General features: G+C 33.7%; 2 protein-coding genes across 3 annotated transcripts; one reads left to right on the forward strand and one right to left on the reverse strand.

The window, feature by feature from the left end:
• The first annotated feature begins 7,390 nt into the window (after positions 1-7,390).
• On the forward strand, positions 7,391-8,388 carry LOC143425903 (zinc finger HIT domain-containing protein 3). The gene is made up of 2 exons (XM_076898964.1): positions 7,391-7,557; positions 7,753-8,388. Exons 1-2 carry the CDS (start codon positions 7,487-7,489, stop codon positions 8,084-8,086), a joined length of 405 nt encoding a protein of 134 aa, XP_076755079.1. The 5' UTR covers positions 7,391-7,486; the 3' UTR covers positions 8,087-8,388.
• Positions 8,389-8,540: 152 nt separating this feature from the next.
• On the reverse strand, positions 8,541-17,188 carry LOC143425902 (beta-glucuronidase). Of its 2 annotated transcripts, none has more exons than XM_076898961.1 (11): positions 16,792-17,188; positions 12,702-12,884; positions 12,474-12,572; positions 11,992-12,168; positions 11,509-11,741; positions 10,674-10,953; positions 10,164-10,438; positions 9,754-10,015; positions 9,414-9,602; positions 8,882-9,020; positions 8,541-8,813 (listed from the first exon to the last, which is right to left on the reverse strand). In XM_076898961.1, the coding sequence occupies exons 1-11, from the start codon at positions 16,792-16,794 to the stop codon at positions 8,632-8,634; spliced, it is 2,022 nt and encodes a 673-aa protein (XP_076755076.1). In that variant the 5' UTR covers positions 16,795-17,188; the 3' UTR covers positions 8,541-8,631. The 2 variants fall into 2 exon arrangements, with proteins under 2 accessions (XP_076755076.1, XP_076755077.1); XM_076898962.1 differs by lacking the exon at positions 16,792-17,188 and adding an exon at positions 13,173-13,282.
• Between the last annotated feature and the right edge of the window lie 6,288 nt (positions 17,189-23,476).

The following is a 23,476-nucleotide window of genomic DNA, read 5'->3' on the forward strand; positions in this document are numbered from 1 at the left end:
TCTACGTAATGTTCATTCTTTAATCACTGCACGAGTGATGAACTAATTTATTCACATTTCATCCTTAATGTGTAACACGAGTTTGACTAATGACTTAAGTAGTGAGACAAATGCTAAATCTCAGCTTGTTCTTAATCCCTACACACAGACATTGTTTACAGACATATGGTCATATATTATCCGTAAACAGTCCGAAAATAATCTCAAATAGTTAAACGACAGATGATAACAGTGCCCAGATCGATTGAAAAATTTAAAATCAAATTTATAAATTAATATGTTTTGCAGGGAAAGTAGGACTCCATCTCTCTAAAACCCCAAGAACTGAATTTGAATCGTACGATAGCGATAAACGTTTGATCAATCTGTAGTAATCTATATCGGTTTCCTTAAAAAACTAAAATATAGATAGCGAAGTAATAGTCATTTTTTATTAAGTTCCAATTTTTTTTCTTCCACTGTGAATAATTCAAAACGACCTTGAATTTTTCAACCTACTACGTCACGTAATTCTCTTTTAATTATACTTTAACTGGTATTGAGACAAATTTTACTAGTACAAAAAGCGGCAATTTTATATGCGCAATACCAGCAATAAATTCTATTCTTATACAGTTAGACATAAACATGGAATGCTTCCTGGAAACGATGGTCATTTTACAAGGCTTCAGTCCAATGACATCAATGTAGGATTAAAAATAAAACGTTTTAGGATAAAAATCAAATGTTCTGGTATTATACAGATATTCATATGGATTGTTGCTATTAGGCTAACTGAATCCCCAGCTCTACACGCACCAATTATTTTTTCTTGAAAATTCTTCGTATTGACATACAAGAAACTACTATTTCCATTGCTGAAAACTTAATATTGATTCAACAAAAGTGTCACACTTTGTATTGATTCAACTCACAATTGATGTTCTTTAAATTTTCATTTCAAAGTTTCAAAACGACCTCGACTTCAATTAACAGTATTTTTTTATTACATTGCCACAATTAGCTGAAAAATTGTATTGATCGTTAGAGTCCGTAACTCTCACTAAGTAGTCTTGATTCCGTGATCCATCATTCATTGAAATATTACATTCTACAGCGCGTGTGATTACACTTGTTTTTTAATTAAAAGTGTGATTGATGTAGCGCAAATTGTGCTTCAAAGTATTATATTTAGAGATTTGTTTAATCGTAATACAGATACGTATCGTTTCATATCCGTTTGCATAGCTGGTATAAAAACAAGTCGAAAGCGTAAGAAGAGAGACAATTTTAAATACGTGGCTTTGTTTTCGAGATGATTGTCTGGAAAGTTTCGTTGAGCACGCATGCACTGTACTATCTAGCAGTCTTTCGTGTAGCAATCAGAATCTTCCTCACGAATGGATCTCACTGCGTGCGACTACAGTTCTCACTAGTAAACAATGTCACGACTTCGTACAGATCGAATTAATCAACTGAGAAATGGAGAGCGGAAAGAGAGAGAGAGAGAGATCCAATAATTTATTTAATCGGTTAAATTAGAAACACCTGGTACGCTGATACTTTTTAATAGTATTGCGTCCTTCTGAAGGATGAAATATGATGCTTGAAATGTTCATCGAAGTGGGGATTAAGGAAGAAACTTATTGATAGAGTATTCAAGGGAAGCAAAGACTCGCGTGATTCTTGATTGTCGAATCTTTTCGCTTTACCAAGCGAATCGCTCTCGGAACTTTTCCTAGGAACGGATGCTTAGCGTTTCCGCATTCCAGGATCGTAGTCGATTCTATGGCATCAGGATAAGGGAATGCTTCGCGTGCCGACCGTGGCTGCATTCCGAACTTATTCAGTTCCAAAGTAGTTCGCCCTCATTTCGATCCGATCTTCCTGCGTTTCTTTCGAGCTCGCCACGAATTTTGGCGGTGGCAATGTAAATATTCGTACCCCCTTTTTATCGATACCGTAGATCCATTCGATACTTATCTGTCGAGTGAAAAAGAGCGTAACCAATCCAAAGTTATACACTGACGTGTGCAACAATGCGTTGTACCGTGATGTTTAAGCTAGATTTCTACGACAAATGGTATCAGGCCATTTTTTTTTTAATTACGTACATCTGAATTTTACTGAAGCGTGCAGGAAAAAGCATTGGTGCTAACAAAGTTATCATTTTTTATCGTGTGTAAACAGTAGTATGAAAGTACTAAAAGTTTATCGTATGTACTAAGTGCAACGGTGTGGTAATAATTTAATGGAAAGATAGTTACACTCAGACCAACATAAGTGTAACAAAATACATAATAATTTTGCGATATCATCATTCTTTAAGTATGCATTTAAACATAATATAACAATATTATTTATGATTATGACATTTTTAATATTGATATGAAATTTAACTGTCCTCCATACATTTTAAATTTCATTCATCATATTTAAATAATATGGTAATATAATTTATGGGGAAGCATGTATAACTTTTTACACCTACTTTTTCCTCAAAAGTATTTTTATCCATCGCCTCATAAATTTTGCAATTTGTATATAATTTACATGTCGTTGTAATTTATATACAATATTTCGTAATAAGTATCTATTTCAACGTAATTTCAATATCACGTCGTTATGTAATCAAACATTTAGTATTTAAAGTGTACTTTTGAGATCAGTAACATCTTTAAATCACCCAGAAATTATACACGTGTACTGAATGATCTAGAAATTAGCATCAGAAAAAGTTAGCATGTATATAAATACTCCTTGTTGCAGTATAAGTTTTTTATTACTTTTCCAAACAAACAAGGCACAAAAAAGTAAGAAAATACTTTTTCATTAGGATTTCGTAAAATAATATATATTAGCAGTAACACCTTTTTATATTAAAGATACATTATATTAACGACGAACAATTTGCATTCAAATTATCAACCTCTGTACATAAAATCCACGTTCTCTCACGTTAAGTCATATATTAACTGATAAAACAGACAGTTAGCCACGTGTAACAAGAAGTTTATATCTTGAAAATAAAATTTCAATAATTGCATTAAAATATAATTATTAGAAGTAGAAACGCGTAGCGAACGTTTCACGTCCTTGTTTGTAAGTAAATTTCCGAAATTTACTTTTAATTCGTTCATTTATTGAAATACAAGCTTGCACAATATCAAAGTTGATACTGCAACGAAAACAAGAAATAAGAAGCCTATAAATTTCTAGATTGGCGTTGTAAATATTCAGACTTAAAATTATTTCAAGGTCTAATCAGCTCCATCATCTATAAGGTCGTTGAATTTATATCTGCATGTGTTACGAAAGTTAAATTCGCAACAAGCGTCGTATTCAATTCCAAGATCTTACTTTTATCTATCTCGTACATAATATTAGTAAAATGATGATTAGTAAAATATAATAAGAAAAATTAAGCAAATTATTTAGTACGCTAAATTTTTTAAGTTACACTTTTTTGGTCCTACTCGTGATGGTATATTAGCAAATTTTTGTCGGAAGATGAACTTTAACATTGCAGTCTGTTCGCGTGCACCTTATAGAATGTCAAAGATTAAATGCATTGTGCGATAGATAATCGACTTTCATAGCCCGGATACGGAAAGGATGTGGTAGAGCTGAAGTAGAACGTGTCGACAGAAGCGACTGGCACGAATTTCGATTACGCTACAATTCTATACGAATTCCCGTACGTTTGAACCGTTCGAAATGCCGACGATTCGTATGATTCGCTGGTTAGACGCTCTGTCGTTTACACGGAAAAAACAGACGTACGCTAGGCGGTACTAAATAACGTCAGCGTAAAAATTAGAATTACAGAGTGACGTATACTTTATTGAAACAAGTGTTCTTGCCAAATCTGGCGCGGCACGATAATAAGTCGAGTAAATTGCTGCTGACATTACTCGTGCCTACATTATAATGTACTAATAATATCACACAAAATAGATCCTTCGGTCCTTTGGTTTATTTTCAAGGAAATTAGCATGTTTAAAATATTTACGCGTACACGGTGAACGTACAGTAACGCGATACAGATAATTTATCCTATGCTGCCAAGGAGAAGAAAAACCTTATCTTTATACCGTATTGCATAATAAACGAGCTGGTTATTTAAAGAATGTTAAAAACAATCGAAGGTAAAGTGGTTTAAAAATCATCGGGAGCAATACTTACCTCGATGGCTTAGACGTTCCTCAGAGTCAGATGATTTGCTCACGCGAACGCACGGTGTGTCCTATTACTGATGTGGCAGAAATTTCGTGTTCTTGAACCTCCGCGAAACTTTTAAAAATAACAATCGCACAGAAACCAGTGGGACAGCGCTCGAGTCGGCTGGAGCACGTGAGCCGAAGATTCGTGCAACAGGCGTAGATAACTGGCAACTGGATAGAATCGCAATTTCAAGTATCGTCGGCAAGCCGCGCAACTGGAACCGGCAAGTGGGTCACTGTCATTCCTTTTGGATGATTTACGAAACGGAAGTCGCGAGCGGATACGGTGCCTCCATCTCTGGAACGACTGGCACGCTGGCAGCGAACTCGACGTTATGAAGCGCTGGAAAGAACTGGTCAACCAGAAGCCAACGAAACAAGATTCCTGCTATTCCTTCCTCCTCTTAAGCCTGCTGATTGCCTTGCCTTGCCTTTCCTTGCCTTGCCTTGCCTTGCCTTGCCTTGCCTTGCCATGCCTTGCCTTGCCTTGCTTTTGCTTTTCTCTGCCTCGCCTTACCTTGCCCTGCCAACGTCATCGTACGCGATCATCGTCGTGGCTCGTCATCTGACTTTGTGTCGCGTCTGACGTCATTCGAACAACAGTAACGCGTCAGCAACGCGGTATCCTCGACATCGCTATGGTAATATCATCAAGAGATACAGATCGTCCCATGTTGAGGATGATTTTACCAAAGTGCCAATAATAGGTTATCTCGAGTAAGTTATCTAAAGTTGAAATTCGTAAGCACAAGTTATACATAAATATTATAAGAGTATTACGATATCCCGATGTTATCACCAGAGATACAATCGGATGTCGCGAGTGATGAATTAGTTAGCGTACAAATTTGAACAAGTGTAACTCCGAAATATTTTTATATGTTATATATTTCGATAAATATGCTAATGTTAATTTGTATAAACGAGATGTTAGATATGTATAATACTGTAATATTGCAAAGTACAATTACATAAATAGTTTTAAGCATACTATACGCTACGTGACAGATTTAGTGTCACATTCTACAGCATTAGATGAGATGTATTATTGTACATTACAGTACTTCGTAATACATACTTGCGTGACTCTTCCACTTAAAGAGATCCAGTAACTGCTTTTATTATGTCTGTACGTCTAGAAAAGTAAGGATCTACGATAAAATCATTTCAATAAAGTACTAAGCACTCTTAAGAAATTCAATACTCTCGTTAGAAAGTATAACGCATTCGTAACAAGATCAAAGAAAATCCATTACAATGCACGTGTTCAACAATATTTTCTAAAAGTATATGTGACAATTAAATTTTATCGATGAACCAACTTTTGTCGCGTCCACTGTAAAAATTTGTTGACACAATGAACATCTCAACAGAGTATTAAGAAATCTTACAAATATAGGAAATTAGATAACTACAAGTTTGACCTGATTCAATTTAAATTATTACGTGAATCTATCTATAAACAAAAGAAACAAAGAATAACGATATAAGAGAAGGAATCTGAACGAATCTAAAAGTAGTACTATATGTTGCGATGATTCGTTATCAACTCAATTGTATCCGGTTGTTCAGTTATCCGCCTGCCAAAGTACTTGTATCGAGATGTGTCAACGTCACGGTTGGTGATGGTATTCCGGTCGATGTTGGTAGCACTGCTAGGTCGGTTAACCTGGCCCAGAAACTAAGCCGGAACTACTGGAGGAATCAATGACCTTGGCACGAGTAACGCCAGGACACGCGGTCGTTCGCGAGGAAGAAAGTCCATTCGCATTTGTTGTGCTATGGAGCGGAATCGAAAATTTCACGCTCGCAACTAGAACTTCTTATTTGAAGCAAGGATGAAACGGTATGAGAACAAGACTATGGAATGCAATTTTATAATGTGTCAGTAAGTGATACATTTATAGCTTATAAATAGCTGTATATGAGAATTTCCATATCAATTTGTTTCTCAGTATACGTGTAATTAACGCGATAGAGTATTTATTTAATGTTAAACTGTGCGACATATTGTACATTGAAAGTTATGTTATTTGTTGGAAATGCTAAGCAGGATGTCTAATTGTGATTGCATTGTAAATATTAATAACGCGTTCGAAACGAATTCCGTCTTGAATTTTCTCTATGGAAATAGTTACAAATCGCGGTAAGAATGTTAACTTCGACAGGATTTCGAATACTAGAGTAGAAAACCGCGACTTACATACCAATTATGAAAAGGCATCAGTCCTTCAAAAATTAGTAATATAATTTTACTGTTAATCTTACGAATTATTTATGAACATACGGAAAACTTAAATGTGCAGAAAAGTAGACAACACACTTAATATGCAAAACTGTGCAAAATTATCTACAGTAAAGTATTGCTATATTTCAAGCAAAAAATAGGTTTTTATTAAGATTTCATTTTATTTATGTGTAGCTTTCAAAAACGGTTTCTACCATTATTCAGTATCAAAGGGAGGTTAATTGTTTATGTCATATGATTTAAAAGTTGTATACTCAAATATTTATATTTTTTAAATATTAATTTTTACATTTATGACATTTTTAGTGGTCTGCTACACTTATATATTCTATCTATATTATTATACTGATACCAAATAATTTAATTATTGCAGTATCGTTCTAGTTCATTTGCAAAGTAACTCATGTGTAAATTTGCAAATTATATGTGAGCTGGTTCTATAATGATTCTTTCCTAATTAGCAGGAACTTTTTTAAACCGTCAGCATATTTCCGGATCGTTCAAGCTATACATATTGACAATCATAAAAAGTTGAACAAAAACTATCATGAATCTCTTATAATATAATAAATACAAGCTTTATTTTATTTTATTGACATTTATATTTTGATGAAATATACGATATTTCACAAAGTATAATACTGCACAAAATAATGTGTCAGAAGAGGAATATATGAATATTACTGGGCTTCTTTTTTTGCTACAGTTTTTTTGCTACAATTTATAAACTTCTGGAGGATTTTTTTTTAATTTTATTTTGTGGTTTTTATAATTTTATACTTTATTTATTAATAAACACAGTACCTTTATTCCTGTATGATGGATCAAGTAACTCTATTTAGTAATATCGTTTCTCATTGGTTGAACGCGTTTGTAGTAGTGTGATATGACTACGAGAATATACGAGACTGTACGTATACAGCTAAGAAACAAGTCGTGATATGTTATTGTCGCGTTACCAAACATAAAGAATCAGAAGTATTCCATGAAACGAGTAATTAGACAAATATTTGGTCGTAACACATAGTTAATTAATATGGAAAAAGTTTGTTGTGTATGTAGAAAAACAGAATGCCCGTATAAGTGCCCCGTGTGTAGAGAACCTTAGTAAGTACAATGGAGGTTATGTTCACAGTTAATATGAAGGTTATGTTTATAGTTTCGATAGATTTTATTATAATTTTTAGAAATATTGCAACACACATAACGTAACGATATCTGTAGTGCGAATTCTTTAGCAAAATTATTGTAATCTCTAGTTTGTGCATAATAATAAATATTTGTAACAATTATATATATTAGTTGTTCCATAGATTGCTGTAAGGAACACAGAGCAAATGAATGTCAACTGTTTAAGTCTCAAGAGAATCAAGTCGAGGAAGGTAATCAAAACATTGTTAAGTATGAATTTCCAACAGAGGACACGGTTCCTGTTGAAAAGTTAAACCAATTACGTCATAGTGAAGAACTAAGGGACTGTTTAAAGAATCCACATGTACGAGATATAATGCGCGCAATTTTATCTGATAAAAATCCAACGAATGCCATTGCTGTAGCTATGACCGAACCAATATTTGTGGAAATGGCAGATGCATGTTTAAAAGTTGTAGAACCTGAAATTAATGATAAGTCATAGCAATGTATCTAGACCTATATCATTGAATCATGTATTATTAGTATGAATTTTTACATTTCCTTTATTTGGGTATAATATATTTGCTATTTTAAATAAATTTTTTGAAGCAATAAACATCTAATTAAAATAATTTTTAAAATGTTAGAAGAAATATAATAAGCTCTTTTTTATTAAACATTTATTAAAAATTCAATGTAATCTTTGTGATTATTATAATAAGTGATGTACAGATGTATATTAAGTTGCAATAGTTTAATGAATGTCTTCATTTCCATAAAAAATATGGATTTTATATTAAGGGAGAGAGTAGCCACAAGAACGTTTTCTGTCTTTTAATGATACTTTCACAGAAAGCAATGGATTGATTTTGATAATTCTTTTATTCTATTCAGAACTGAATTGACCACCTTTTCGCAATTGGATTCCCACCCTTAAATGAGAGAAAACAAGTGAATAAGTTTTATAGAATTTTTATATATAAAAAAACAACAAACAATTTTTTCTAAAAAATGCTTAAAAAAATTGAAATGTATTAAAACAAGATATTAAAATTCTGAATGAGAATTGTAGTGAAGTGAAACGTAGTTTTCAAGATCCGTCGGTAGTTCTACTCCGTCCAATTCCTTTTGAAGGGAGTGATACCTTTTGCGAACATGAAAAGCCGCCATTTTTGGTTGCCTGTCCCTGGTAAATATACCTTTTTTGTTGCCGCCTACTCTGATGAATGCTATAAACGAACCTATTTAATATAATTAGTATACTTTTTCTTTTTAAGATATGAAATTATTTACTTACTTTGAGCTGTTCGGAAATCAGCGAAATTCCAAATAAATTCACCAATGAAAAATCCCTCATTCCTCAAATGATCGAACGCTTGAAAATGTTTCGATAATACTTCTTTTTGGTATTCTTCGCTCCATACGTATTCAGGTAACTGAAAGATATTTTTTAATAGATTAAAATTTCGATCTGCATAAAAATTGTTATATCCAAATATTTATCACATATCGTAAACAAAGAAAAATTAGATTTTTATGGATGAGTTTTTCATGTGCATTATCAATAATTTACAACGATATGAAATCGTATTTTATTTAAAAAAATGAAATTTCATAACTATCTATCTGAGAAAAAGTAGTAAGGTATCATTAATATTAATCTTAATTAAAATTGACGATAATTAATATGTACATAAAAATTTATCCGTTGACAAATATTGTAGATATTACAGATTTCGTATAATATAAAAAACTAGATTAAAAATAATAGACACTATAATAGATCGCTCGTGTTTCTATGACAATGTTATAATTACTCGTCAGTTTACCTCGTGTAGTCCAGGCATAGTGTCAGCTCCATACTCGGACATAAGCACAGGCTTATTATATTTTCTGTGCCACGCTTCAGCCTCTCCTATAACTCTACTCGTTATTGTATCGATTCTGCCTGGGTTACTATACCAAGCGTTATATCGATTAAAACTAATCACGTCGAGATATTCACCAACTTTATCCTCCTACAAACAAATAATCCTGTTTTTATTCGTAATATTCTTCAAATATGTCGCAAATACATCGAAATTGATGAAAAAGATAGTTAAACTAGTTACTTGGCAAAGTTTTGTGGTACATCCTATATAATAATAATAAAAAAGTGTATAAAATAACCTGAACCGAACGAGCCATGGCAATGGTAACTGGCCTGGTAGGATCGAGTGCTTTCGTATGATGAGCAACCTGTTTGAAGTATTCACCGGCCTTTGCGAGCTGCGTTCTGGGTTCGTTAGCGATAGACCACATAATTACAGAAGGTCGATTCTTGTCTCTTCTTATGAGCTCTGATAACGAGTCCTTATGACGAGAAAGAAGAAGCGGTGAAAAATTTTCGGTATCTACAGATGGACACTCGTCGATAATGAGGAAGCCTAGCCTTTTGAAAATAAAGACGATAGAGTAAAGTATTCTGAAAACTTTAAGATGTACGTTCAGATACAAAATGGACGAGTGTAAGATGCTATGTGGTATTTTAATATGTTTTGCAATGAAAGAGGTGGAAAGAAATATAAATGAATGCTTACCGATCGGTCAAATCGAGTACTTCATCGCTGTAAGGATAGTGACTAGTTCTGTAGGCATTTGCACCGACCCATTGAAGTAATTCGTGGTCCCTGGCAACGGTGGCCAAATCCAGACCACGTCCTCTTATGATCGAATCCTCGTGCCTACCAAATCCACGCATGTAGACGGGTTTATCGTTAAGTAACAAACTGGTATTTGTCCATGCCAACGTTCTAATCCCAATTGGAAGCCTATAGACGTCCACTTTGCTATCATTTGCCATGGATAATGTAACCTTTGAATTGTAATGTTATTACTGATTACTTCATCCCTTAGTATGGAATATGTTTTGTAATGATTAATTCAAATGTAAATTAGGCTAGCAAATATATGTGCAATGTTTAAAAGAGTGATTTTTAAGAAATAAGATTATACATATAGAGTTTTAAATATCGATCTGAAGGAATAACAAAAATAAAAAAATGAACAAATAATTCGATGGAATTAAACAAAAAAGGGAAAAATCGTACCTTTAAGGTATAAAGATATCCAGGATTAGAACTCATACCCCTAGCCCACCAAAGCTTAGGAAATGGTACCTTCAGCGTACCAGAAAATCCGTAAACCGGCTCCTTTGCAGCTGAAGTATCCTCAGCGTCTAGCAAGCTCACTCTGCAGATAGGAATTTCATGCTCGTGTAAGCCGGCTGGTTGAACGATATATTTTACGATACCAACATCACCAGTGAATCCAGTTTTCACAGTGATATCCTCGATATAGACGCGTGGCTTCGTGTGTAGCAAAACAGGCCTGAAATTTAGAAATCGTGTCTCATTTCAACATCTCTATTTTATATCTTGCTATTACAGGGGATGAAGGTAAATGCATTTATTTGCATAGTCTTTTCATCTTTTGTTGTTCCGTGCTGATAATTTGCTTTTGTTTGTTATGTAGTATGTACATATCGCTTCTAATCATATTTGTGATCGCGAAATTCTTGCATGGGTCAGTGAGCAACGTGAATTATATAAAAAGCTAGCAAATAGGTCGATAGATGAATTGTCGTGTATTATGCGTTTTTTTGTGTAGGCCAGGCAGTAGAGATGTTTTGCAATTTATACTTCTGGTAGCTGTGATGTAGCAATAGTCGTATACTATATCTACATAACTAATTTCAAGTGTCCATCGTCGGGATATGTTACCAATTGCTGTTAAAGTGTAATGTTACTTTGAATTTTACGACATTTTTGCGCAAAGGAGGACGCAATTTTCCGCTAGACTTGGTACAAGAAGTTATTAAATTTTTCTATGAATTAAATATAAGAAATTTGTTACTCAAGTGGTCACACGCACGTATTTACTCACCTGTGTATGCCGGCGTAATTGAAGAAATCAAAGGTGTACGTCTGCGTGTGTACTGTTCCATTGTCGACGGCAATATCGGTAATTTTTCCCTGTGGTACGCTTGTCTGAAGCAAAGTATTATCTACCGCGACAGTTATGCGATTTTTACCACCGTATAGCAAATACGATGATATCTCCGCTTCGAATGGAAGATGACCCATTTCGTGGTTGGTTACCAATCCACCGTTTATCCACTGAAATGTCAAGGAAAATAAGTACCGACGGTTGAAAAAATTCCATTAACCATAATATGGTTGTCCTTAATGTCATCTACGATTTATGCATTTAAATGAAAGAAGAAACAAGGGGAATTGAAAAATATTGAAATAATCATATAAGATTGCAGAATCCTTCTGTATCATCCCTTTTTCGACACCAATTTTATGAGACAGCAATAAAATGAAGAAAAACAAGAGATCATGATAGAAATTAATAAAAACTTACCACTTGTGCGAGATAATTGACGGAACCAAATCTGACGAATACCCTTTGTTCTCGCCAAGAAGAAGGTACGAAAAAGGTTCGTTGATACCAAACCGCCCCTATATGATCCCTGAGTTCCCTGGAGGTCGTAATGTCGTTGTACGATGAAGGAACAGGCATTTGCATTACCTTCCCTACCTACGCGAAGTAGTACACCTCTATAAATGAATCTTCGTTGGCAACGTGCAATTTTGTGGAATTAATATCCGTACAACCTCGATCGGTGGAAATGTATGCAACAGAAATAGTCAGAGAAATGTTGCATTCTTTGAAGTACTTTAAATCACATAATTGATGTATAAGAATTGACCATTTGCAACATTTTTGTGTGGAGAATTATACGCACATATACATGTACTGAATTCGGTATAAAACAGTGATTTCCAAATTTTAATTTGGGACTAAAGAATGGCGGAACTATTATTATTATTATTTTATGATACCTTTGATAATTCATCGGCGAACCACGCTTCCTTATAGCCCTTTAGTGGGTCTTCTATTGGAGAAATGATGAAATCCCACATACCGTCTAGAGATTTCACCTTAATGAGAAATTTATTCGTTAATTTCAAGTGGTGTTTTTTTTTTTAAATAAAATTTTACTCAAGACTTTATTACTTTCTGCTTCTTGAAGATAAGAAGATAAGAAAAAACTATGCAAGAGCAACTACCTCTCGCGATTCACTTTCCCGTGGATAAAGCATGCCAGGAAGAGGCGACGACGTGTATTCTTCCTGGGGTAAAGGAGAATACTCTAACGGAGTTTCCGTATGTTCGATCTCTGGATTCAAGCCCCCGGCCATCACCCCAGTAATTAAAAGTAAAATTAAACCCCACATTTCCTGGCGATTTTTCTATAAAAAAAAGAATAAAAGATGCAAATTAGAAAATTAATATTTTCTTTCTCTCATCTTTTATATAAATATTATTTTTTAGGAAGAATCGAAAGTTTTTCACTCATTCTGTGTGTAGATATGATTGTAACAAATTTTGTAATATTACAATTTTTAAATGAACGTTTGTTCAAAGGTCTGGGTTTATTGTAATTCGGTATAATATTGACAATTTAAATTATTAATAGCGAATGTGAGTTATGCGTTGTAGTTATAAGTCTTGCGCTGTGTCGGCAGACTAGAAAATACCTGTTTCCTCTATTTCTAATATATAAGTGGTAATCTGGAGACGGTTTCGGTTTACTGATCAGTGTCACTGTACGATTGACACTGTTTCGCGGATTTCTCTGCTGTTTTGTACCAACGATAAACAATTAATATCTCATCTTAATCAAAGATAAATTTATACATTTGTCATATCTTTAGATAGAAATAACATGTTTTATCCGATACTGATTTTATCACCGATATTGCAATCACGACGCCGTTAAGAGATATTACTCAACATTGGAATAAGACTCGAGAAAAATATATTTGCTATCTAATCAATTACGGGTAATACTTAAACACACTTGTATGCGACTTACGAAGAAAGTGATTCAAAGAAATATTTGTAGATTTGTATCTGCAACTATAAATACGCGATATGCGTACGTAGGATTAAATTGTTCTTAGAAAAATACACGGTACATATTTATAGCAGGGTGTTAGCCTCTTAAGATGGTATCAGTAAAATTGGAAAAACACCGTCTGCGTGTTAGAGAATCTATTATATCCAACGAAAGTCGAAAGATGGTCGAAAATATGCACGGGCGGCTCATTAACCTAATATAAAAGGAGGTGTGTAGCTGGTGTGTACCGTAGGGTCTCGTTCACAGCAATATCGGCTTCCTGGCACGGTGCCCTCCTACGAGAGCAGACTTCCCTTCCCAAAGCATCAAATCGTTTCACCGTGTCGCGCATGTACAGCGCCGCCGCTGTCCCTAATTCTTCGAATAGACACCACGAGAATTTAACAATTGCTGCCTACCTATAGCGACGGGAATGGTATTCTCGCGAACGGCATCAATAATGCCGCGATACGTGTTAAACGCTTTGCGAATACCCGCGCATCCCGTTCCTGTTTACTCGCCAATTTCTAAAGGATACTCAAAGGAGCACGCGCTTCGTTATTACTCGCAGTCACGTGCGACGTGCACTGGTTTTGGGTAATCGTTTACGAGGAATTGGTAATTCATGATAATCGCGGGATCAGTAGTAGCACAATCAGTCTCAAAAGTCCGCTCACGTACAGTTCTACAATTCCAAATAGTAAAGAATAGGGACAAGTGGTTTTTAGACATAGATTTAGTTTATAGCTCCGCCATCTACATTGGCTGCAGAAAGTATTAGCGCGTAACGATTAACGAGAAAATTAACTGCTATTGAAGATGTTTTATTTGATTAGGGTGTTAAGTAAATATTTAGATAGATTAATTAAAATATTCGTAGAAGTAACTATATATCTAATCAAGTAAAATTGGCTTTAAACTGATTACTGATGCGTACCTAATTTTTATAGCCATATAAAGATACTATTAAAGGATAGAAAATTTAATGTAGTCAAACATGATTAATCGCTGTGCAAATATTAAAATAAGTACGATGCTCTGTCAATATTTTTTCTAGTCACTATATAGAAATGTAAACAAGGAGTTTTTAGAGAAGCTGTTACACGAAAGAAACATCATTTGTTAAACAATTAAAATTTATAGTATATTAGAATCTTCTATTTCCCATTGATTTTAAATTTAGGAGATGTATTATATATGCGTACACTTTTGTAACTTTACAACAGAAAGAATATGAACAAATTTGTCTAATTCATTACTCTTTTAAGTAATAAACGAGTAATGTAAGAGTAGAAATGAATTTCTTAAATAATATCCATTTTATTTATATGTTAAATGCTTTATGACAAAGAGTATTGTGTTGTTATGCTTATTTGATAACAGAGTAATTTAAGGTGTGCGATACACAAATTGAGCTTGATCTGATCTTATCACACAATCTAAATTTGAATGTTTATATATACTTTAACAATAGAATAATTGGTACCATATATAATTATTAGTACTAATATTACATATGTATGTATATACGTATAAATTGTTTGTAAGATTTATTTATTTTATAAAATAGTATATGATATTAAATAGCATTAATAATAGAATGGATTATGAAGTAGTGAATAACAATTTAATTACGGTAATTACGTCAAATTTCTCGCATTGTAGAAATGATTACATAGAAATGGCTGGTTGTAAATTTTTATATGTTCGATCCTTGGTTTATGATTTCATAACAATTCCAAGAATTTAATAAATGCTCGGTAATATTGTGTTGGAGAACAATGAAGTATAGCTAATGAATATTTTGTTTAAAAGGAAAGAACGGTTATTCACTATGGATTAATCATTTACTTTCTACTTATTGTCAGTTATATGGGCTAATTAACACATTAATATCTTTTGAATGTAATTTCATTTTTAAACGAGTGCTAAAAATAAGAAGCATGGTCGTATAATATTATTATACTCCATAACAAATTATTTACGTTCGCTTCGATCCATTATTCAATATCAACCAACTCAACTGATAAAATAGTGCAAAGCCACGTATTAACGGATAAAGTGTTCCGATTAAATGCTAACGGTTACAAGGCGTTGTTTTATAAACAACAATATTTTTGTGATCAAAAGAGGATATCGTCACTAGCGTTACGTAAATGTAGAACAAAAATGATAAAAGTTAAAAGAATAGAGGCAAGTGCTTTTTACGCAACATTTAGTTTGAAATATTGCCATTTGCATTGGTTAAAAAAAAATATATTGACATGTAACGTTTAACGACAAAATGAACTCCTGTTGAAGATGTTTTATTCCATTACTATTTATTTAAAGTAAAAGTAAAATTCTTGTTCTCCTTTATCATTAATATAATTGGTGGCTTTAAAATACAATTACACACATCGATAGAATTTCGATATTATAACACAAAGAACCAATGATATACGATGGCGGCCAAATAAATGTTAAAAATGTTAAGGATACGAGAAGAGAACATCATAAGATGTTATTTGATATCACATTAACTTCTCGTACAAGTATGATAAATCTTTCATATATTACATCACGCTCAGGAAGAGCATAAGAAAAATTAAGTCCACAATTAAGGACATCTTAAGAAACATCGGAAAAACATAACGATCCTTAAGCTGCTTATTATCAAATTATTTGAAATTATGGAGTAACTGCATAACTCTTCTTTTTTGTGGCGTTAACAATCCACATAAGTGGTTGATGCGATTATAAACGTATAGAAAGACCAACAAGAAAATTATTCACAAAGATAACAAGATGTATACTACGAACTTTAAGCTTCCATTTGTCCACCATTGTCCTCATCCTTCACAGGACAATTCGTGGGTCATCCGCACGATTGGTTGCGAATCGAATGAAGGACTTAAAATCCATCTACACAAACGTACGCAAACTGTTCACAGAGTAAAAAGTTGGATTTCCTACAAATCAAATTGAATAGTAATCATAAAAAGTATATAATTTGTCTGTGGACATTAATTATGAAAAATGTTTCCAAGTTGTTCGCTAGTGTATACACGGTTTTCCATACACGTGTTCACGAGTTCTCGCGTTCCTAACTCGCGCCTGAAAATTAGTCAGGACAGTTTGTATACGTTTGGAGATGAATGAAACACCATCGTTCAGGATGCACGTCGTTCAATAGTCACATAAAGGATCACCAATACCTATTTCAAGTTTTTCAAGATCAGGATGTAGATATACCGTGTACAGACATTGTCACTCACCATTTCGACGTTCAAACTGAAAAATATCCCGGGCGAAGTACTCGCATCACGGGCTGGCGAAATGGTCGGGCCGAATCTAACTTCTCTAATCGTCTCACGGGCATGGAAAGGAAAAGTCGCTACAGTTCTTCTGCACAGTGCTTCCGGTTGCGGTTCAACGCAACATCATAGCGCGCTCCGCGTCGTTGGAACTTGGCACGTTCTCTCCTGTCGAGATCTTCCACGCCACTAGACCAGAGAATCGGTTCTACCTATCCCATCGGACTGCAGAGTGCCTCGCCAGCCGACAGGCCTGCTCTTATATACTGGGTGTCCACGACTAACCATCGTGTAAATAGTCCGACCTGCTGGGTTAGGTAGTTCCTTCGAACTCGCGAGAATTTCTTCGGTTCGCGTGAAATAAAAACGGGACGCAGGCGCGAATTTGATCGCTGCCACTTGTTTATATATTTACATTCGTTTTCTTTAACTTTGTTTTCAAACGACAAATTTTGTACCTGGCGTAACTTCCAATTTTTTATTTTTGAAAAAATGTGGAACTTCAAATTATGTCAAGATTTTCTTTCTTTTGTATTATCTTCTAAGTAATCGGCATTTTTATTTCGCGAACCCACGAAGAATTGATCGTTGTGCGTCGAGTGTGACTTATCTCGGAAAAATTTGATCGTGCCAAGCTCAATGTAATCGGGGACAAGTGAAATTCATTCGGTCCGACTCCTTGATAATAATGCGGTCGAATGTTTGATTACTCAGTGAGGCGTTTCACTTAAACGACATATTGTACCAATCAGATTTAAAGAAACGCGATGTACACTTGATGTTGTGCTCGTAACAAATTAAAGGAAATATATTTTCTGTTCCCTTTCGTTCGCCAGAAATTTACTTATGTTTTCTATGCGATCATTCGATATCAATTCCGTGTCTTGTTTTATATTGTTTCTTTACCTCTGCAGTTCGAATTATCTGCATTCCTATAACACGTGGTTGGTTAAAATTCATTTTATTCAACGTATAAAATACAATCCAGGTGATTTAATCAGATGTGGAATTTACTGACTGGTCAGTGGTAGCCGGTTGTTACACGAACAGGGTATTCGAATGAAAATAATTGATAATAATTCTACGCAAAAATGGAAGATTATCGAATTTTATGACAACATCAAATAAAAGCTTTTGTTCAAAGGAAAATTGCTCGTTTACCTTTGTAATAAAAAACAAGAGAAAAAATGGTTAAAAAGAGATTACTGTTATTCACATTACTTCACGAAACGGAATAGTTTACACAATTCTTTCGGCATAATTAAGCTTCAGGTACGGTTAACCGCAGGTAAAGTTCGTATACTTCTGAAATTAGTATCCCGTGTAAAAAGAGATTAGTTCGTTGACACTTATAGTAGGTTACTTTCTTGCTTGATACCAGCTTTTGCCGTACTGTCTTCAAGATCGCGTTATCACGGTTTCACTGATTAGGTTCTTTGCATGCACACGTGTGTGCTGAACGTTTTATCATATTAGGTGGCATTTCTGTTAGATATACTTTATCGTTATACGTTTACGTCGACTTAAGATAAGAAAACTAATTACTTTGCTGAAATATGCATTTCTTCCACGCATACGTAAGGATGCTGATAATACTTAACATTTAAAGTTATATTCTTCACTTAAACCTTCTAGAAACGCTATTGTTGTTAAATCGTACTTCACACTGCATGCTTTTATTTTTAAAGTGCTATATTTAAATGTGCTAATATATGGAAATTGTATCTTACATAAACCAAATCACTTCGTTTACAATTTTTATATTTACGCTATTTACAGTTTATCGAGTTTGGTGCTATTTATTACTTATTTTTATTATTGGCTTATTTTGTCACGGTCTTTGTTGCTGGTTGAACTTTAATTGTTATCTATTATTTAATAAATCGTTGGTGTATGTATTATGCAGTTTTCTTCTGAGAGTATTTCTCATTTAATCGCAACAATTTTTAAAAAATATATAGATTTATTATTTCGATTTTATCGACTACCGATGTGTTAGATTTTTTAAGGAGTACCATTTTATATTTTACTAAATAAAAATTATTCAACTGATAATATGTTTGGTATTCAGAATATCAATTTATTTCAGCTATGATTGTTATAAATTTAAATTTTTAATAAACAGCAATTTTAGGAATACATGGCGGTTGATAAAGTTGAGAACTGTAAATTTGTGTCTTGTTACCATTAGTGGAGACAGGAAAAGAAAAGTCCAGTTCTTGATATCTATAAACTAAAACTGTAAAATATTGTTTTAGTCTATTATATAATAAAACTCACTTCAAAAAACAAAAATAGTATTGGAGCAGAATATTTTGTGTGAAATATAAAATTAAATAAAAAAATTCTCAAGTTCTATTATTACTTATCATATTAAACGTGACGTCAATGTTATAATGAAAAAGTTAGTGCATTAAATGGTCATACCTTGAAAGTTTTAAAAAATATTTCTAATTAGAATCATTAATATAAATTATAAGTAAGTAACTACTTCATAATGGAGTTATATGCTTGTAGAAAGAATATAATTTTTTTAATGAATTTTATTACTCGATAACTATGTATTTTATCGAGTATTTGTTAATTAAAAAATTTACCTAAAAATTAAAAGCTGAAACTATATATATATTTATGATATCAAATATTTTTATTGACTGCTTCGTTTGCCGTTTATTTAATTCTTCATTCCGTCCAGTCATTTAATTACAAGACTGGAAACAAGTAATTAAAAATCAGGCTGTTTGTAATATGTTTTAATTATTGTGTGACATTTCAAAGAGATTCAATTAGGAATTGAATTTTTAGGTGCAGCAAGTCTAGGTTAGTAAGTTGGGAGTAGCTGTTTTATTTCCTACAAATGAGGGATCCGGTTAATTGGTAAAAAGGCGACTGACCCGCGGCAGACAGAGAGACGGAGGTCACCATCCTTCAAAACAATCAGTGACTTCCTGCGAGCCGCGTCTGTATGTGAATCATTTTGATATTTCTATATCAACGTTTTTATTCTTCTGTTTATTTGGACCGTTCACAATTTTTTACGTAAGTATGACGCACTACAACAGTTCTTACACGCCGGATATACTGTTTTTCAGTTCGATCGAGCTTTTCTGTTACGTTTATTCAGCTCGATCAGATGTTTCGCAATATTGTGCTTTAATTTGTTATTGCACATTTTGTAATCTGCTATTTTGCTTATTCATGCACGATAATACAACAATTACTTGCAAAAATAAGTATTATAAAATAAAAAGTTGTAAACTGCAGACTTCTTACGCGAAATCGTCATGAATCTTTCGATTATGCATATTCCTAGATATCTAAGTCGTTTCTTTTCCCGTGTTTACAATGGTTTAACATTTCAATTACTAATTTTTCATTTTGGAATTGAAATTCGGCTTGACTTTCAAAAGCATAGCGTTGCTTAACGCGTTTACAGTATATTATCTTACATGAATGTTTCTCTATGCTAAGCACGATATTTGAAGCCAATGCGATGGTCACTTTTTACGGCACTTGACTCCAGACGATACATTGGCAGGGGTCGTTCATAATAGATAGTACTTGAGACACGACGAGAATCTTCAAAAGTCGTTTATGCACATGTCGACCAACTAGGTACGTACGCGGCCGTTACAATCGATGCTGACTGAATACTCGTGGTAGTAATTGCACACGGATAGGCTATACAAGAGCCATTCACACTTTACGCGTACAGAAATATACAGAATAGAAAAAAGTTATGCATCATTCAGTCATTTTCTGCAAACAGATACAGAATTGTGCCGAGATTACAAATTGTGAGTCCGTCGGATATATGAGTAGCGTTGTCTCCTTGCCAAATGTTTATTTCACAAAGGGCAATTTTGTAATTGTCACAGTGGACCACTGTCAGGTTAGCGCCAGAGTTTGCCACGGTTCCGGTGTTGTATTTCCGGCAGAACACCCACTCGTCTTTGGCAGGATGAATTCATTGCGTATCTCTTGGCCTAACGCACTTTTATCTCGCGGGAAACGGCTGGTCGTTGGCCCATGTTATTCTTCTCAGATATTGATATTGATAAAAGTCTCCCTGTGCGTTTTATAGCTGCCCACGGTGTGTTCGTTCCATCTGTTTTTTTTTCTTTTTCAGTTATCGTTTCGCTTTCACTTTTTCACATTATGTTTGAGATAGCAGGTGTTATAAATGTGTGAGCGAGATTTAGAGATTGGAGGTAGCACTGTTTAAATGGTTGGAAAAATTGTGGTCAATGAATATGCACGATATCGACAAATAATATGTATAGGATTCTTAATCTGACTCAGGCAATCAAACAGAGCCAAAGATAAAATAGATAAGCTAAAATCAGTAATAAAAAGATTTCTGATAGAATGTTAGAATCCAACAACAATTTTTAGGATAAGTCGTATTTGGATTTACATGAATTGAATACGGGTGTGTTATCTTAAAGAAGATTAACCAAACGTTTTATTTTAAATTATAGCAGAGGTTGTTGCTTATTAATGCAACAAGTCACGATTACCATTTTCGAGAAGACTGACGATTCACCTGATATTCAAATACTTGTTCGCCGACGCACGAAGACGTATACGAGCTGTTTGTGGGAATCTAAATAGTGATAGAAACGAACGTTATATCCCTATTTAAGTTTAGATAAAATTGATCGTTGGCACATTTAACGAGTAGTCGAGATAATGAGAAAGAAATGAATTATAAATATAATTGCACAATCTGGGGCAATTTTTATTATTGCTTGGAAAGTAAGAAACAAATTATTATATTCTTCATAGAACAACTATTATTGTTTTTGAATTACTGAAAAGTGGTGCACGGATTGATCATTTCCGTCAGCCATTGTCGTTTAACATTTATGCCACATAATCGTATAATTGCAATTTAAAAAAATGAAAAATGTTTAATTTTGAAAAAGGCAAACTATAAAGAAGCATTTGTTGAATTCAATTTTTCATTAATTAACAAAAATTCTCGATTGATCTTCCTACTTTTATTTTCTTTTATAACCAATTTCACAGAAATATTCAGTTCGCTTATTCAAAAATAAACCGTAGGTGTACGTATTTTGATCGTTTTAAAACCGCTTTGTTCTCTGAGCCGTATTATATGTATGAATAGTACTATTATCCGATTATTTATCCTTCCGGTTACGTTCGATATGTGCCATTATATATACGTACACAGAACATATTCCAGTCGTTTATTCCTGAAATTCCATGCTACTAAATTATAGTAATTTTATTCAATTCAGTACTAGAAACTTGTATCACTTTTATTCACTCCTCTCGTTACTAAAAATGCCTCGATTTACTATTAATTAGACAGCTCAATCTTATGATTGCAATAAAAGAAATTAGGTAACAAGGTTTCATGTTTATTTAATGTTACGTAATTGAAATTATTAAAGGGATAAATGAGTATGTAACGAAACTATACCTCCAAAATTAGTTAATTATCTACACTTTTTCCTATTTATTTTAGAACTCGAATAGATAATATTACATGACAAGATATTAAATTGTCACTATGAAAATACTAAACTGGCAATATAAAGCAGAATAACAGTATTAAACCCATTCCATGGATCAATTGGTATTTGTTTAGCTGCCAATGGGGGTTTCAAAGGATCCTTTATATTTAAATACTGATCAAAAGGGACTAAAATATTGACCAGTAAAATACAAGCCATGTTATAATTATCGAATATTAACGTTAGATAGCAAACAATGTCTCTTTTTCTAAAAAAAGGTAAAGCATACGAGCGTATTACCCTTCTTCCATTCAGCCCTACAATTTATATCTGACATCAACAGAGAATGGGTACGTGGAATTTTATTTTCGTGTAACCAATCGGAAATATCGTTGAAATCGAATTTCACCGAATTTCATTACCCAGCTTAGTAAAATACAATGTCATAACGTTCGAGTGGTTTGCTAAAATAATAGAAGGATAATTCGATGAGACATCCGCGAGGCTGCGATGTACGGCCATCGCTACGTGTAGGTGTTTCAGGCACAGAAAGTGGGTGTTTCAGGATCGAACGAAGATAATGTTGGTGCCCGTGGTTTAGTGGTCAGTTGGACCGATGATTTTTATTTTTTTACACCACGCGATTCAGTGCTCTTTGGGCGTATAAATAGCAACGGGAGCACTCGAAATATAGTGGGTATTTTCAGTCGAATGAACGAGAAGAAATGCAAAGTGCAATGGAGAAAGCGCGACGGTGACTAATTCTAAGCTGAATATTATTTTCTCCGCTATTATTCGAACCGTTGATATCTGTACAAATATTATTTTCTCTTGTTTTTTCTTTAACGACATTTTTCACTGGATTTTACTTAATTGCCACGTAACACCATGTACTCAAAATAAATTTATTACTGTTACTTCTCATGGTCGTTAGCTTTTTTTTGAACAGAAAGGAAGCCAAATAGTATCTGAAATATGTTGTACCGTTCGACGGGTATTCTATTTATCGAAAGAGCTATGGCTAAGGAACACTAAGAATAGAGGAAGTTGTGCACTCTGTATGTGCATTTATATAATAGCAAGAAGTAGGTGCGTTATGTTTGAATTTCAAGATGCTTTTATATTTCAAAATTCCTTCGAGGCAAGCTACGCCTCGAGGCAAG

The sequence above is a fragment of the Xylocopa sonorina genome, chromosome 8 (assembly GCF_050948175.1).
Source record: "Xylocopa sonorina isolate GNS202 chromosome 8, iyXylSono1_principal, whole genome shotgun sequence".
NCBI classification, from domain to species: Eukaryota; Metazoa; Arthropoda; class Insecta; order Hymenoptera; family Apidae; genus Xylocopa; species Xylocopa sonorina.

What these genes read in the sequence shown, in the direction of transcription:
- LOC143425903 (XM_076898964.1), top strand. Translation starts at nt 7,487, where the DNA reads ATGGAAAAAGTTTGTTGTGTATGTAGAAAAACAGAATGCCCGTATAAG. An exon ending in CCCGTGTGTAGAGAACCTTA is followed by an intron (nt 7,558 to 7,752) that starts GTAAGTACAATG and finishes TATATATATTAG; the next exon opens with TTGTTCCATAGATTGCTGTA.
- LOC143425902 (XM_076898961.1), bottom strand. An exon ending in TCAATTATCTCGCACAAGTG is followed by an intron (nt 11,742 to 11,991) that starts GTAAGTTTTTAT and finishes TTGACATTTCAG; the next exon opens with TGGATAAACGGTGGATTGGT. An exon ending in TGATTTCCGAACAGCTCAAA is followed by an intron (nt 8,814 to 8,881) that starts GTAAGTAAATAA and finishes GTTCGTTTATAG; the next exon opens with CATTCATCAGAGTAGGCGGC.